Below are 14,401 nucleotides of genomic sequence, written 5' to 3' on the forward strand. Positions count from 1 at the left end.
CTGGGAGTTGTGGATGAGTTAAGTATTTTCTCTCATGACAAATAATGAGTAGGTATAATGATATAAATATTTAAGATTGTATAAGCAGCAGTTATAGGGATAATCATCAAGAACCCAAAACCCAAACTGTTCAAAGTATTGTTTCTGGGAAGCAGGACCGGGACTGTAGATTGTTGCTTCTTGTTATTAATCTTTTGTATTTTTTTAACCATATGTCTATATTGCTTTGAATTTTTAAAAAAAAATTTAAAGAAATTCCCTGGAGCCTTACTAATAGACAAAGGAAGAGGAAGAAGGAGCTAAATTATATTAGACAGGCAGCATAATAAGACGGCTGTAAGAGTTAGCTCTAGTTTCAAGTCCTAGTTTTAACCTTATCTGAGGTGGGTTGATAGTCAATTTATTGAGCCTTTTAAAGCCTCTGATTCCTCATCTGTAAAAAGAATCTAATAAATAATTCCTTTACCTCATAGGTGTTGTGTAGATTAAATGAGATAATAGATGTAGAGCATAGATGTAAAGCTCTTAGCACAGTGCCTGGCATGTAGTCCCACTTAGTAAATACTAGCTATTATTATAAAATTATATTCAGTAAATATAACAAATAATATAAAATGTGCTTCCATTCCACTTAAAAGGAGGAAGATGATGAAAGGGAGAAAGAGAGAGTTGACATAGGATGAAAAATTGTTTTTTGGGTTTTTTTTGCGTTACGCGGGCCTCTCACTGTTGTGGCCTCTCCTGTTGCGGGGCACAGGCTCCGGACGCGCAGGCTCAGCGGCCATGGCTCACAGGCCCAGCTGCTCCGCGGCATGTGGGATCTTCCCGGACTGGGACACGAACCTGTGTCCCCTGCATTGGCAGGCGGACTCTCAACCCCTGCGCCACCAGGGAAGCCCAAAAATATTTTTAATGGTAGACTAAGGAATAATTTTTAAATGCTGGAGTGGAATAAAGGACACAAAGAGGAATTAAGGGAAGAGAAAGAAGAAAACAGAAACAAAGGAAACAGTAATACGTTCTGAGTATTATTTAAGATAAACTACTTCTTGTTATAACTTGTCATTCATTATTAGATAGCACAATAAGAAATACTTAATAGTTCCCCTGTATTGAATTTTTCACAAAATATATTTAGGGGGACTATACTAGTTACTGAGATGAATACAAAGAATAAAAGATATAGGCAATTTTCAGAACATACAATCAGCTTGGGGTATTCAAAACATAGTGTACAGTCAGCCCTCTGTATCTGCAGGTTCCACATCTGCAGATTAAACCAACTGTGGATCAGAAAGAGTATTTTTTTTAAATCCCAGAAAGCAAACGTTTCTGGCAATGAAAACTGCCTGATAAAAGAATAAGCTTCCTTAAAGAACTCTTTGTTTTGGCAAGAATGTATGTGGTGGCTGAATCAGGGTTCTCAACCTCATCACTATGAGCATTGGGGGACTGGTACATTGAAGGATGTTTAGCAACATCCCTGGCCTCTACCCACCAGATACTAGTAGCAACCCCTCCCCAAGCTGTGGTAACTAAAAATGTCGTCATATATTGCCAACTCTTTCTTATGGGGCAGAAGTCACCCCTGGTTGAGAACCTCTTGGCCAGATAATCATCTTTCAGGTTTACTGTAGAAGGGCTTCTTGCTAAGGCACTGGAAAAAAATCCATTCAGGCAGATAAAGTGACAGCAAGCCTGAATTGTGTGTGTGTGCACATGTGTGCATTTTACACATATAGGCTGGGTTTGTGCTCTTCCACTGGCCTCAAGCACCACATCTCCTTTAGTAACACAAGCCTGGCAATGTGACCTTTAAAGGCTTTTGAATTTGTGTAACCAGCTCTAATCTAAGGATTACCAGCTTCTCTCTTCCCACTCCCTAACCCCCAAAGGTTAAGGTTTTGGAGGAGATAAAGGGTATGGTGATCCTTTTAGGAAGACTTCCTTGGAAGAAGTAGAATTTGACCTGCTTACTGGAAAATGGGTAGCATTTTAGTAATCAGAAAGAAGAAGCAGTTTAGAGTGAGACTGTTGCACACAGCATTAGTTAGGTTGTACACACAGTCAAGGGGAGGGGAAGATAAACTGAGTTTTTCCAAGGGCAGGAATAATTTTTCTTTAACAGAAAGTCTTTGTAGATTGCTACTTTTAGAATAATTCCTTCTACTTCTAAAAGTAACCTATTTATTTTCTAAGGTTTTGATTTATTTTCTAAGGTTCTTTTCTCACTTGTACTACTTCTCAAGCATTTTTCCTCTGTCCCCACCCATTTCATTTTCATGTTATCTCACAATTCAAAGAATATATAAAGCTGTAAGTTTGGAATCCCAACTCCCACACTTCTGGCAATTTTACTTCTCTTCATCGCTAAGTATTAATGTATTTTCACCTATCCTCATTGCCTTCTCTTCTGTTTTTAGACTTGCTGTTCTTTCTGCCTTGAGTTAACTCTGCCATCCTCTTTGCCACCTGGCATTCTCACCTTTCAAGGTTCCATTGAGCTCACTCATGCTCTTGGTCCCTGCCTTCAGGTCCTAGGCTAAGTTAGTTGCTCCCCCAGTGCTGCTCTACATATCTCTATATATGCAGTATAGCGCCTGTGCGTTGCACTTCTGTATTGGCCTCTGCCACTGAACAGAGAGTTCCCAGAAAATAGAAATTTGCTCACTTTTGTAGCCTGAAAACTTTATATACTATCTTGCATATACTGAGTTTTTTGATAAATCTTTGTAAAACTTATGGTTCATTTAAACTTATGTGCAAGGTCTGTTGAGTTAAGAAGTATGTAGATTTTCATACTTAAGAGCCTTTTAGAACCATAATATTGCTTATCTTTATTTTTGACGTGATTCTGAATGTTTTATCCTATTCCACAGTGCCTGAAAGTTGTAATTTTAATATTTACATTATATTGGGCTTTTCCCTCCAAATCAATTTGTTTTCTAATCTAATGGGAGTCAAAAAATGAATGAAACTAGAGTTGAGAATTGAGCTTTTTGGAGATAGCTGTTTGCAGCTCTTTGGATTCTCTTATAAAATTTTCATAGGCTTTCTAGTTTGCAAATAGTATATTAAAATATATTAAATGTATTAAATATGAATATAATAAAATACATTGATATGTCCGTGTATTTTATAAATAATTTATATATTACTAAGTACCGTATAAACACAAAACAGTATGATATTATTACTGTTATCTCTCTGAGAAGTTTATTCATATCAAATCGTTGAGTAAGAAATCCTTTAAGCAATAGGTTGTTTATCAGGAGATATCACTTCTAAGGATGCTTGTTTTGTTATTTGATAAAGTTAAGGCATGCCAATGACCTGGAATCCTAAGCCTGATATAGATATTATCTTTCAAACTAATGTTCCATAGAAGATTGTTCTAGGAGATAATAATAAATGTTAATGGCTATATGTAAGAAAGAAAGTTTCATGATAAATAAATTGCATAGTTTATCCCCTTCTTGGGAGCTCTGCACTGTGCTTTGGCCAATTAAAGGCTCATAGAATTAATACAGTAAAGAAATCTGTTTCACCTTGTGTAACCCATTATTTCCAATGCTTAATACAGCACAGCATGCTATTTTCCTGGCACATCTATTAATATCCTGCAGAACAATGTTCTTTAGAACACCAATTTGGGAAATGCTGGTCTAAAGTAATTACTTCTTCTAGTTAAATAAATAGTTCATTTTCTCAGACCATTTGTTTCTTATATACTTCTCTCCAGCTAATGAAATTACGTCGGATTTTCCCCAAATATGTACCCATCAGACAGGTACCCTCCAAGTCAGAAGTACCTCAACTTTTCCATTCATCTTCCAGACCTTTATAGAATGTTCCCTATTGTATATTTACTTTTTTACTCACAACAGTTTAAGACCTAGGGCCAATGTTTCTTTTCTCTCCGTTATTGCATGTGTCTGAAATAACTAAGTTTTTTTAAAAAAATTCTTATTGGAGTGTACTTGCTTTACAATGTTGTGTTAGTTTCTACCGTACAGCAAAGTGAATCAGCTATATGTATACATATATCTCCTCTTTTCTGGATTTCCTTGCCATCTAGGTCACCACAGAGCATTGAGTAGAGTTCCCTGTACTATACAGTAGGTTCTCTTCAGTTATCTGTTTTATACATAGTATCAATAGTGTATATATGTCAATCCCAATCTCCCAATTCCTCCCACCCCCACCCCCACGTCCCCCTTGGTATCCATACGTGTGTTCTCTAGTCTGTGTCTCTATTTCTGCTGTGTAAATAAGATCATCTATACCAATTTTTTCAGATTCCACATATTATGCATTAATATATGATATTTGTTTATCTCTTTCTGACTTACTTCACTCTGTCTGACAGTCTCTAGGTCCATCCATGTCTCTACAAATTACCCAATTTCGTTCCATTTTATGGCTGAGTAATATTCCATTGTATATATGTACCACATCTTCTTTATCCATTCATCTGTCAATGGACATTTAGATTGCTTTCATGTCCTGGCTGTTGTAAATAGTGCTGCAGTGAACATTGGGGTGCATGTGTCTTTTTGAATTATGGTTTTCTCTAGGTATATGCCCAGTAGTGGAATTGCTGGGTCATGTAGTAGTTCTATTTTTAGTTTTTTAAGGACCTTCCATACTGTTCTCCATAGTGGCTGTATCAGTTTACATTCCCACCAACAGCACAAGAGGGTTCCCTTTTCTCCACACCCTCTCCAGCATTTGTTGTTTGTAGATTTTGAGATGATGGCCATTCTGACCAGTGTGAGGTGATATCTCAAGGTAGTTTTGATTTGCATTTCTCTAATAATTAGTGATGTTGAGCGTCTTTTCATGTGTTTGTTGGCCATCTGTATGCCTTCTTTGGAGAAATGTCTATTTAGGTCTTCTGCCCATTTTTTGATTGGGTTGTTTGTTTTTCTGATACTGAGCTGCATGAGCTGTTTATATATTTTGGAGAGTAATCCTTTGTCAGTTGCTTTGTTTGCAAATATTTTCTCCCATTCTGAGGGTTGTTTTATCATCTTGTTTATGGTTTCCTTTACCATGCAAAAGCTTTGAAGTTTAATTAGGTCCTATTTGTTTATTTTTCTTTTTATTTCCATTACTCTAGGACGTGGGTCAAAAAAGATCTTGCTGCAATTTATGTCAAAGAGTGTTCTTCCTATGTTTTCCTCTAAGAGTCTTATAGTGTCTGGCCTTACATTTAGGCCTTTAATCCATTTTGAGTTTATTTTTGTGTATGGTGTTGGGGACTGTTGTAATTTCATTCTTTTACATGTAGCTGTCCAGTTCTCCTAGCACCAGTTATTTTTTTTTTAATAAATGTATTTATTTATTTATTATTTTTGGCTGCATTGGGTCTTCGTTGCTGCGCGGGCTTTCTCCAGTTGCAGCGAGCGGGGGCTACTCTTCATTGTGGTGCACGGGCTTCTCACTGTGGTGGCTTCTCGTTGCGGAGCACAGGCTCTAGACACGTGGGCTTCAGTAGTTGTGGCTCGTGGGCTCTAGAGCACAGCCTCAGTAGTTGTGGCGCACGGGCTTAGGTGCCCCGTGGCATGTGGCATCTTCCTGGACCAGGGCTCGAACCCGTGTCCCCTGCGTTGGCAGGCAGATTCTTAACCACTGCGCCACCAGGGAAGCCCTCCCAGCACCACTTATTGAACAGCCTATCTTTTCTCCATTGTATATTCTGGCCTCCTTTCTCATAGATTAGGTGACCACAGGTGTGTGGGTTTATCTCTGGGCTTTCTATCCTGTTCCATTGATCTATATTTCTGTTTTTGTGCCAGTACCATACTGTCTTGATTACTGTAGCCCTGTAGTATAGTCTGAAGTCAGGGAGGATGATTCCTCCAGCTTCATTTTTTTTTTTTCTCAACATTGCTCTTGCTGTTCGAGGTCTTTTGTGTTTTCATACAAATTGTAACATTTTTTTGCTCTAGTTCTGTGAAAAATGCCACTGATAATTTGAAAAGGATTGCATTGAATCTGTAGATTGCTTTGGGTAGTATAGTCATTTTCACAATATTAATTCTTCCAATCCAAGAACATGGTGTGTCTCTCCATCTGTTAGTGTTGTCTTTGATTTCTTTCATCAGTATCTTATAGTTTTCTGCATACAGGTCTTTTGCCTCCTTAGGTAGGTTTATTCCTAGGTATTTTATTCTTTTTGTTGCAGTGGTGAATGAGATTGTTTCCTTAATTTCTCTTTCTGATCTTTCATTGTTAGTGTACAGGAATGCAAGGGATTTCTGTGTATTAACTTTGTATCCTGTGACTTTACTAAATTCCTTGATGAGCTCTAATAGTTTTCTGGTGGCATCTTTAGGATTTTCTTAGTATAGTATCATGTCATCTGCAAACCATGACAGTTTTACCTCTTCTTGGCAAATTTGGATTCGTTTTATTTCTTTTTCTTCTCTGATTGCTGTGGCTAGGACTTCCAAAACTATGTTGAATAATAGTGGTGAGAGTGGGCACCCTTGTCTTGTTCCTGATTTTAGAGGAAATGCTTTCAGTTTTTCACCATTGAGAATAATGTTTGCTGTGGATTTGTCATATATGGCCTTTATTATGTTGAGGTAGTTTCCCTCTATGCTCACTTTCTGGAGTGTTTTTTATCATAAATGGGTGTTGAATTTTGTCAAAAGCTTTTTCTGCATCTATTGAGATGATCATATGGTTTTTGTTCTTCAATTTGTTAATATGGTGTGTCACATTTATTGATTTGCATATATTGAAGAGTCTTTGCATCCCTGATATAAATCCCACTTGATTATGGTGTATGATCCTTTCAACGTGTTGCTGGGTTCAGTTTGCTAGTATTTTAAGGATTTTTGTATTTATATTCATCAGTGATATTGGCCTGTAATTTTCATTTTTTTGTGAGATCCTTGTCTGGTTTTTGTATCAGGGTGATGGTGGCCTTGTAGAATGAATTTGGGAGTGTTCTGCCCTCTGCAAATTTTTGGAAAAGTTTGAGAAGGATAGGTGTTAGCTCTTCTCTAAATGTTTGATAGAATTCGCCTGTGAAGCTTTCTGGTCCTGAACTTTTGTTTGTTTGAAGATTTTTTTTTTTTTTTTTGCGTTACGTGGGCCTCTCACTGCTGTGGCCTCTCCCGTTGCGGAGCACAGGCTCTGGACACGCAGGCTCAGCAGCCATGGCTCACGGGCCCAGCTGCTCCGCGTCATGTGGGATCCTCCCGGACCGGGACACGAACCAGTGTCCCCTGCATCCGCAGGTGGACTCTCAACCACTGTGCCACCAGGGAAGCCCTGTTTGAAGATTTTTAATCACAGTTTCAATTTCAGTGCTTGTGATTGGTCTGTTCCTATTTTCTATTTCTTCCTGGTTCAGTCTTGGAAGGTTGTACCTTTCTAAGAATTTGTCCATTTCTTCCAGGTTGTCCATTTTATTGGCATATAGTTGCTTGTAGTAGTCTCTTAGGATCCTTTGTATGTCTGCGGTGTCAGTTGAAGCTTCTCCTTTTTCAATTCTAATTTTATTGATTTGAGTCCTCTCCCTTTTTTTTTTGATGGGTCTTACTAAAGGTTTATCAATTTTGTTTATCTTCTCAAAGAACCAACTCTTTGTTTTATTGATTTTTGCTATTGTTTTTTTTGTTTCTCTTTCATTTATTTCTGCTCTGATCTTTATGATTTCTTTCCTTCTAGTAATTTTGGGTTTTGTTTGTTCTTTTTGTAGTTGCTTTAGGTGTAAGATTAGGTTGTTTATATGAGATTTTTCCTGTTTCTTGATGTAGGATTGTATTGCTATAAACTTCCCTCTTAGAACTGCTCTTGCTGCCACCCATAGGTTTTGGGTCATCGTGTTTTCATTGTCATTTGTTTCTAGGTATTTTTTGATTTCCTTTTTGATTTCTGCAGTGATCTCTTGGTTACGTAGTAGCACATTGTTTAGCCTCCCTGTGTTTGTGATTTTTACAGTTCTTTTTCCTGTAATTGATTTCTAATCTCATAGCATTGTGGTCAGAAATTATGGTTGATACAATTTCAGTTTTCTTAAATTTACCAAGGCTTGATTTGTGACCCAAGATGTGATCTCTCCTGGAGAATGTCCTGTTGTGCACTTGAGAACAAAGTGTATTCTGCTACTTTGAGATGGAATTTCCTATAAATATCAATTAAGTCTATCTGGTCTCATGTGTTATTTAAGACTTGTGTTTCCTTATTAATTTTCTGTCTGGAAGATCTATCCATTGGAGTGAGTGCTAAAGTCCCCCACTATTACTGTGTTACTGCTCAATTCCCCTTTTATGGCTGTTAGCATTTGCCTTATGTATTGAGGTGCTCCTGTGTTGAGTGCATAAATATTTACAATTATTACATCTTCTTCTTGGATTGATCCCTTGATCGTCATGTGGTGTCCTTCCTTCTCTCTTGTGACAGTCTTTATTTGAAAGTCTATTTTTTCTGACATGAGTATTGCTACTCTAGCTTTCTTTTGATTTCCATTTGCATGGAATATTTTTCCATCCCCTCACTTTCCGTCTGTATGTGTCCCTAGGTCTGAAGTAGGTCTCTTGTAGACAACGTATATACAGGTCCTGTTTTTGTATCTATTCAGCCAGTCTGTCTTTTGGTTGGAGCATTAATCCATTTACATTTAAGGTAATTATCGATATGTGTATTCCTATTATCATTTTCTCAATTGTTTTGGGTTTTTTTTTTTTGTTTTTTTTGTTTTTGTGGTACGTGGACCTCTCACTGTTGTGGCCTCTCCCGTTGCGGAGCACAGGCTCCGGATGCGCAGGCTCAGCGGCCATGGCTTACGGGCCCAGCTGCTCCACAGCATGTGGGATCTTCCCGGACCGGGGCACGAACCCTTGTCCCCTGCATTGGCAGGTGGACTCTCAGCCACTGCGCCACCAGAGAAGCCCCTTGGGTTTGTTTTTGTAGGTCTTTTTCTTCTCTTGTCTTTCCTGCCTAGAGAAGTTCCTTTAGCATTTGTTGCAGAGCTGGTCTGGTGATGCTGAATTCTGTTAGCTTTTGCTTGTCTGTAGAGCTTTTGATTTCTCCATCAAATCTGAATGAGAGCCTTAATGGGTAGAGTAATTTTGGTTGTAGGTTTCTCCCTATCACTTTAAATATATCCTGCCACTCCCTTCTGGCCTGCAGAGTTTCTGCTGAAAGATCAGCTGATAACCTTATGAGGATTCCCTTGTATGTTATTTATTGCTTTTCCCTGTTGCTTTTAATATTTTTTCTTTGTATCTAATTTTTTGTTAATTTGGTTAATATGTGTCTCAGCATGTTTCTCCTTGGGTTTATCCTGTATGGGAGGCTCTGTGCTTCCTGGAATTAACTATTTCCTTTCCCATGTTAGGAAAGTTTTCGACTATAATCTTTTCAAATATTTTCTCACACCCTTTCTCTTTTTCTTCTTCTTCTAGGACCTCTATAATTTGAATATTGGTGCATTTAATGTTGTGCCGGAGGTCTCTGAGACTGTCCTCAATTCTTCATTCTTTTTTCTTTATTCTGTTCCTCAGCAATTATTTCCACCATTCTGTCTTCCAGCTCACTTATCAGTTCTTCTTCATCAGTTATTCTGCTGTTGATTCCTTCTAGTATATTTTTAACTTCAGTTATTGTGTTGTTCATCACTGTTTGTTCTTTAGTTCTTCTAGGTCCTTGTTAAACATTTCTCGTATTTCCTCCATTCTATTTCTGAGATTTTGGATCATCTTTACTATCATTACTCTGGATTCTTTTTCAGGTTTATTGCCTATTTCCTCTTTATTTATTTGGTCTTGTGGGTTTTTACCTTGCTCCTTTGTCCGCAACATATTTCTCTGTCTTCTCATTTTGTCTGGCTTACTCTGTTTGAGATCTCCTTTCCGCAGGCTGCAGGGTTGTAGTTCCTTTTGCTTCTGGTGTCTGCCCCCAGTGGGTGAGGTTGGTCCAGTTGCTTGTGTAGGCTTCCTGGTGGGAGGGACTCGTGCCTGTGTTCTGGTGGGTGGAGCTGGATCTTGTCCCTCTGATGGGAAGGGCCACGTCAGGTGGTGTGTTTTGGGGTGTCTGTGGGCTTAGTACAACTTGAGGCAGCCCGTCTGCTGATGGGTGGGTTTGTGTTCCCGTCTTGCTTGTTGTTTGGCTTGGGGCATTCAGCACTGAAGCCTGCAAGCAGTTGGTGGAGCTGGGTCTTGGAGTTGAGATGGAGACCTCCAAGAGAGCTCTTGCCAATTAATATTTCCTGGGCAAGCAAACAGCAACAAAAACAATTAAAAACAAACAAACAAACAAAACCCCAAACAAATGGTAAAAGCAAAACCAAACAAAAACAAAGAAAACATACCCACATACAAAGTAAGAAACAAAAACAGAGAAGAAAAAACGAGAACAACCAAACAAAAGAACCTCAAAATGAAATCAAACAATTAAAAACAAAATCAACAAAAACAAAAAATAGAAAACAAAAGAAAAGCAGAATGGGAACTGAAGGAAAAAGCAAAGAAAACAAGACAAACACACAAAAATGATTTTTAAAAAATGATTTAAAAAAGATAAGAACAAATAGAACAAAGGAAAAAAGATAAAAAGAAAATAGAACAAAGGAAAGAAACAAAGAACAACAAAAAGTAACATAGAAATAGAAATATAAAACAATTAAAAATATAAAAAAATTTTTTAAAGCTAAATAAAAATAAGAACAAATAATAATAGAAAAACAGCAACAAAACAAAACATTAAGAAAATAGTAATAATTATATTTTCCTGGTCTCAGCTATCAGTGTCATTGCCCCCACTGTGAGTCACAGCCAACCTTCACCTCCCCAGGAAGCCCTCCAAAGCCTCTAGGTAGGTCTCTGGTCCCTCTGTGGACACTGTGGGGCAGCTAAGACCCTGACCTGGCCCAGCTTCCACATGTACTAGTCCCCAAAGTCCACAGCTGCTAGAGCTAGGCCAGTTTCAGTTGTGGGAACACTCATTGTCCATTCAGATATTCCATTGATGCAGGGTTTACCAAGCTGAAGGCAGGGATTTAATCTGTGGTTTGTGTAGCTGCACGGAAAGATTTTTGTTCCTCTTCCTTAGTCGATCTGCCTCTGGGGCTTAGCTGTGGTTTTAGCCTCACCTCTGCATTTTGGCCACCCACAGGAGTCTGCCCCCGAGGCTGCCGTGGAGCACTTGGGTCTGCCCTGGTGAGGACAGGGCATAGAGGTGGCACGACTGCCTGGGTCATGGGGGCCCTGGCAGTGATAGGGGTGTGGCAAAGCCAGTGGCTACAGGCATGAGAGATCTGGCCCCGGTGGGAGGCTTTCCTAGCACCTGGCGGCTGGTGCAAGAAGGTCAGCCCTGGTGGGGGCTTTTTTTAGCACCTGGAACGGCAGGGGCCCAGCACGTGGGGAGAGAGAGGCTGCAGTGGCAGCTCCACCCCCTGTGCGTCACGCAACAGAGGTGCCTTGCTTCCATGGCAGTCTGGGTTTCCTCCACAAGCATTCCTCGTTGTGGATTTCCTCCCTCCTGTCCCCTTAGGCTATCTTCTCACAGCCAACAGCAGTCCTCCCTGCAGGTTTGCTCTCCAGTCCCCATGTTCCAGCTCTCAGCCCCCATGTGCACCGGCGGACACACGTCCCAGTCTGGGGTGTGGAGGGCTGTGGTGCAGACCATCTGTGTAGGTCTGTCCTGTCTGCCACAGACCAGCCATTTCACCCTCCTCCAACAGCCTCAGATGCTCCCCTTCTGTCCCAACTGATTTCCCCATTGGTGAGGGGGCCTCCCTGGATGCGGGAACCTCTTTTCTGCTTCAGCTCCCCACCAGGGGTGCAGATCCCGTCCCACTTCCTCTCCTCTTCTTTTTCCCTTCTTTCTTTCATCCTGCCCAGTTATGCAGGGATCTTTTCTGTCCTTTCCGGTGTCCAAAGTCTTCTACTAGTGTTCATCTGGTGTTCTGTGAGAATTGTTCCATGTATTCTTGATGCATTTGTGGAAGGAGATGAACTCCGTGTCCTCCTACTCCTCCACCATCTTGGTGAATCTGAAATAACTAAGTATTAACATGTTTTAAAAAGCATGATAAACATGTTTACGTGTATATATATATGTATAAACACTGCAGAACACAATATGGCAGAGCATTTAAAAGTAGAATACATACACATATATTTATGCATGTAGGTATATATGCATTTATACATATGTATGTACATATATATATGTATGTTGTGTGTATGTATTCTACTGTTTTTTTAATTAATTTATTCTTTTATTCTTGGCTGTGTTGGGTCTTTGCTGCTGTGCACGGGCTTTCTCTAGTTACGGCGAGTGGGAGCTACTCTTCGTTGCATTGCATGGGCTTCTCAGTGCGGTGGCTTCTCTTGTTGTGGAGCACAGGCTCTAGGTGCACAGGCTTCAGTAGTTGTGGCACACGGGCTCAGTAGTTGTGGCTCGCAGGCTCTAGAGCGCAGCCTCAGTAGTTGTGGTGCATGGGTTTAGTTGCTCCGTGGCATATGGGATCTTCCCGGTCCAGGGCTCGAACCCATGTCCCCTGCATTGGCAGGCAGATTCTTAACCACTGTGCCACCAGGGAAGTCCTGTATTCTACTTTTAAATGCTCTGCCCTGTTTAGAGTTCGGTAGGCAGAAAATATTTGATAAATGTTAGGAATTGCCAACCTTTTGGCAAATAAACATGGGAAGTAATCTTACTAAACCTGCAATACTAGCACCTCTTAATAATCAATACAAAGTTTATGTTACTCTAAAAGGGCCATGCTATATGTTTATATGTAGAAATATATCTCATTGTTTCCATTTTTCTCTAGTTGATCCACCAAAATCGGCAAGCCATCTTGAACCAGTTTGCAGCAAACGCTCCTGTTGGCATCAGTATGAGATCAGGCATGCAGCAGCAAATTACACCTCAGGTAACGTGAGAAAACCAGGCATTGTTAGTACTTCTCTAACCCATAACCCAAACTGTATTTCTTAAAGTGTTGACTTGAGTGTCTTTGAAATGGTCTGTGAACTGATCTTTTAATGATGTTTGTACTGTAGCTTTCTTCTAGAATGAATTTATAATCAACTTGTGATACCCCTTACTGATACTTGATGTAAAGCTGAGGGTTCTTTGTTTCGTTTTGTTGTTATTATTGTCATTGCTCTTAGATATCAGGTGACTAAGTAGAAAACTCTTATTGCTGTCCTGATTAGTACCAGTATTAAGAAGCCTCGGATATGAAACTGTGTGTATGGTACCTGAAACCTGATCAAAACCCAGTCACACATTGCTTAGTTATCTTAACTACCTTGCGTTCTCCACGTAGTCTGAGCATCAGCATTTTGATTTTTATTTGTTTTAATGATCCTTGTGTAAGAACCCAGAGCCATTGGAACTAAACATAAAAAGAACGGTGAAGGCTTCTAAGTGTTATCTAGTACTTCCTCCCTATTTAACTTCTGCATGTACTTTAATATTTTTGCTTCAACCACTTTTTTTTTTTTTTTTGGCTGCACCACGCAGCCTGTGGGATCTTAGTTCCCTGACCAGGGATTGAACCCGGGCCCACGGCAGTGAAAGCGCCAAGTCCTAACCACTGGACCACCAGGGATTTCCCTCAACCACTTTTTTTATGGTTTCCCAACAAATTACACAAAAATTTGGGGGATGAGGTATTTTAGAGAGGATTCGAACAAAACACTTCTCCGTAAAATGAACCTAGAAGGATTGGGAGCAAATACTAACCAAAAGGATAAATATTGATAGAAACTGCTGTTTAGCAGCAGATGTTGACATCTTCATGGATCCAGACTTGGGTTTCTCTGTCTTAAAAATCTCAGTGGTTAGCTCATGCAAGGGTAATTAGGTTATAAGGAAACAAGACCCCACTGTTGGAATTCACATAAAGACAGATTCTATCAGGAAGTCATTATGTCACAGTTTCTTCCAGAGTAGACTTCATCTGGTTGGCAATTTTCATTTTTATGGAGCTGTATGCTTTAATCAGCTCCTCAACCTGAACGGACATTTTCTGATGAAGGCTTTATTGACATGCCATGTTGCTTTGCAAGTTAGACCAGAAAGTGACTTCAACCTAATTTTACCACTTTCATCATTCATAATATTATAACTATTAAAACACTTACTCTAATGCCTGGAGCAGTCTTACACTGCAACAATAATATAAGATACCTGGGTTCATTTATTTCTGCTTATTATTTTGTTTCTAATTAATTATTTGCTTTTTAAGTGACGATTTGGCATTGGATCCCAGATTTCTGATTCTTCCTTTTTTAATGGTATTTGTAGATTTTTCTAATTGTGAAGATAATGCACATTCATTATAGATAATTTGGAAAATACAGAAAATTAAAATCACCTGTTATCACATTTCATTTAAGTAAAGTGGAATAAATGATCTCCAAGA

General features: G+C 39.4%; 1 protein-coding gene across 9 annotated transcripts in view; it reads left to right on the forward strand.

The window, feature by feature from the left end:
- NCOA1 (nuclear receptor coactivator 1) overlaps positions 1-14,401 on the forward strand; it is a 259,910-nt gene that overhangs the window by 219,430 nt on the left and 26,079 nt on the right. For all 9 annotated transcript variants that reach the window (XM_082852160.1, XM_082852158.1, XM_082852164.1 and 6 more), the window contains one exon: positions 12,800-12,901. In XM_082852160.1, coding sequence (XP_082708286.1) covers positions 12,800-12,901 — 102 coding nt within the window. The remainder of the gene's footprint in view (positions 1-12,799; positions 12,902-14,401) is intronic.

The sequence above is a fragment of the Leucopleurus acutus genome, assembly GCF_964270905.1.
Source record: "Leucopleurus acutus genome assembly, chromosome: 12".
NCBI classification, from domain to species: domain Eukaryota; kingdom Metazoa; phylum Chordata; class Mammalia; order Artiodactyla; family Delphinidae; genus Leucopleurus; species Leucopleurus acutus.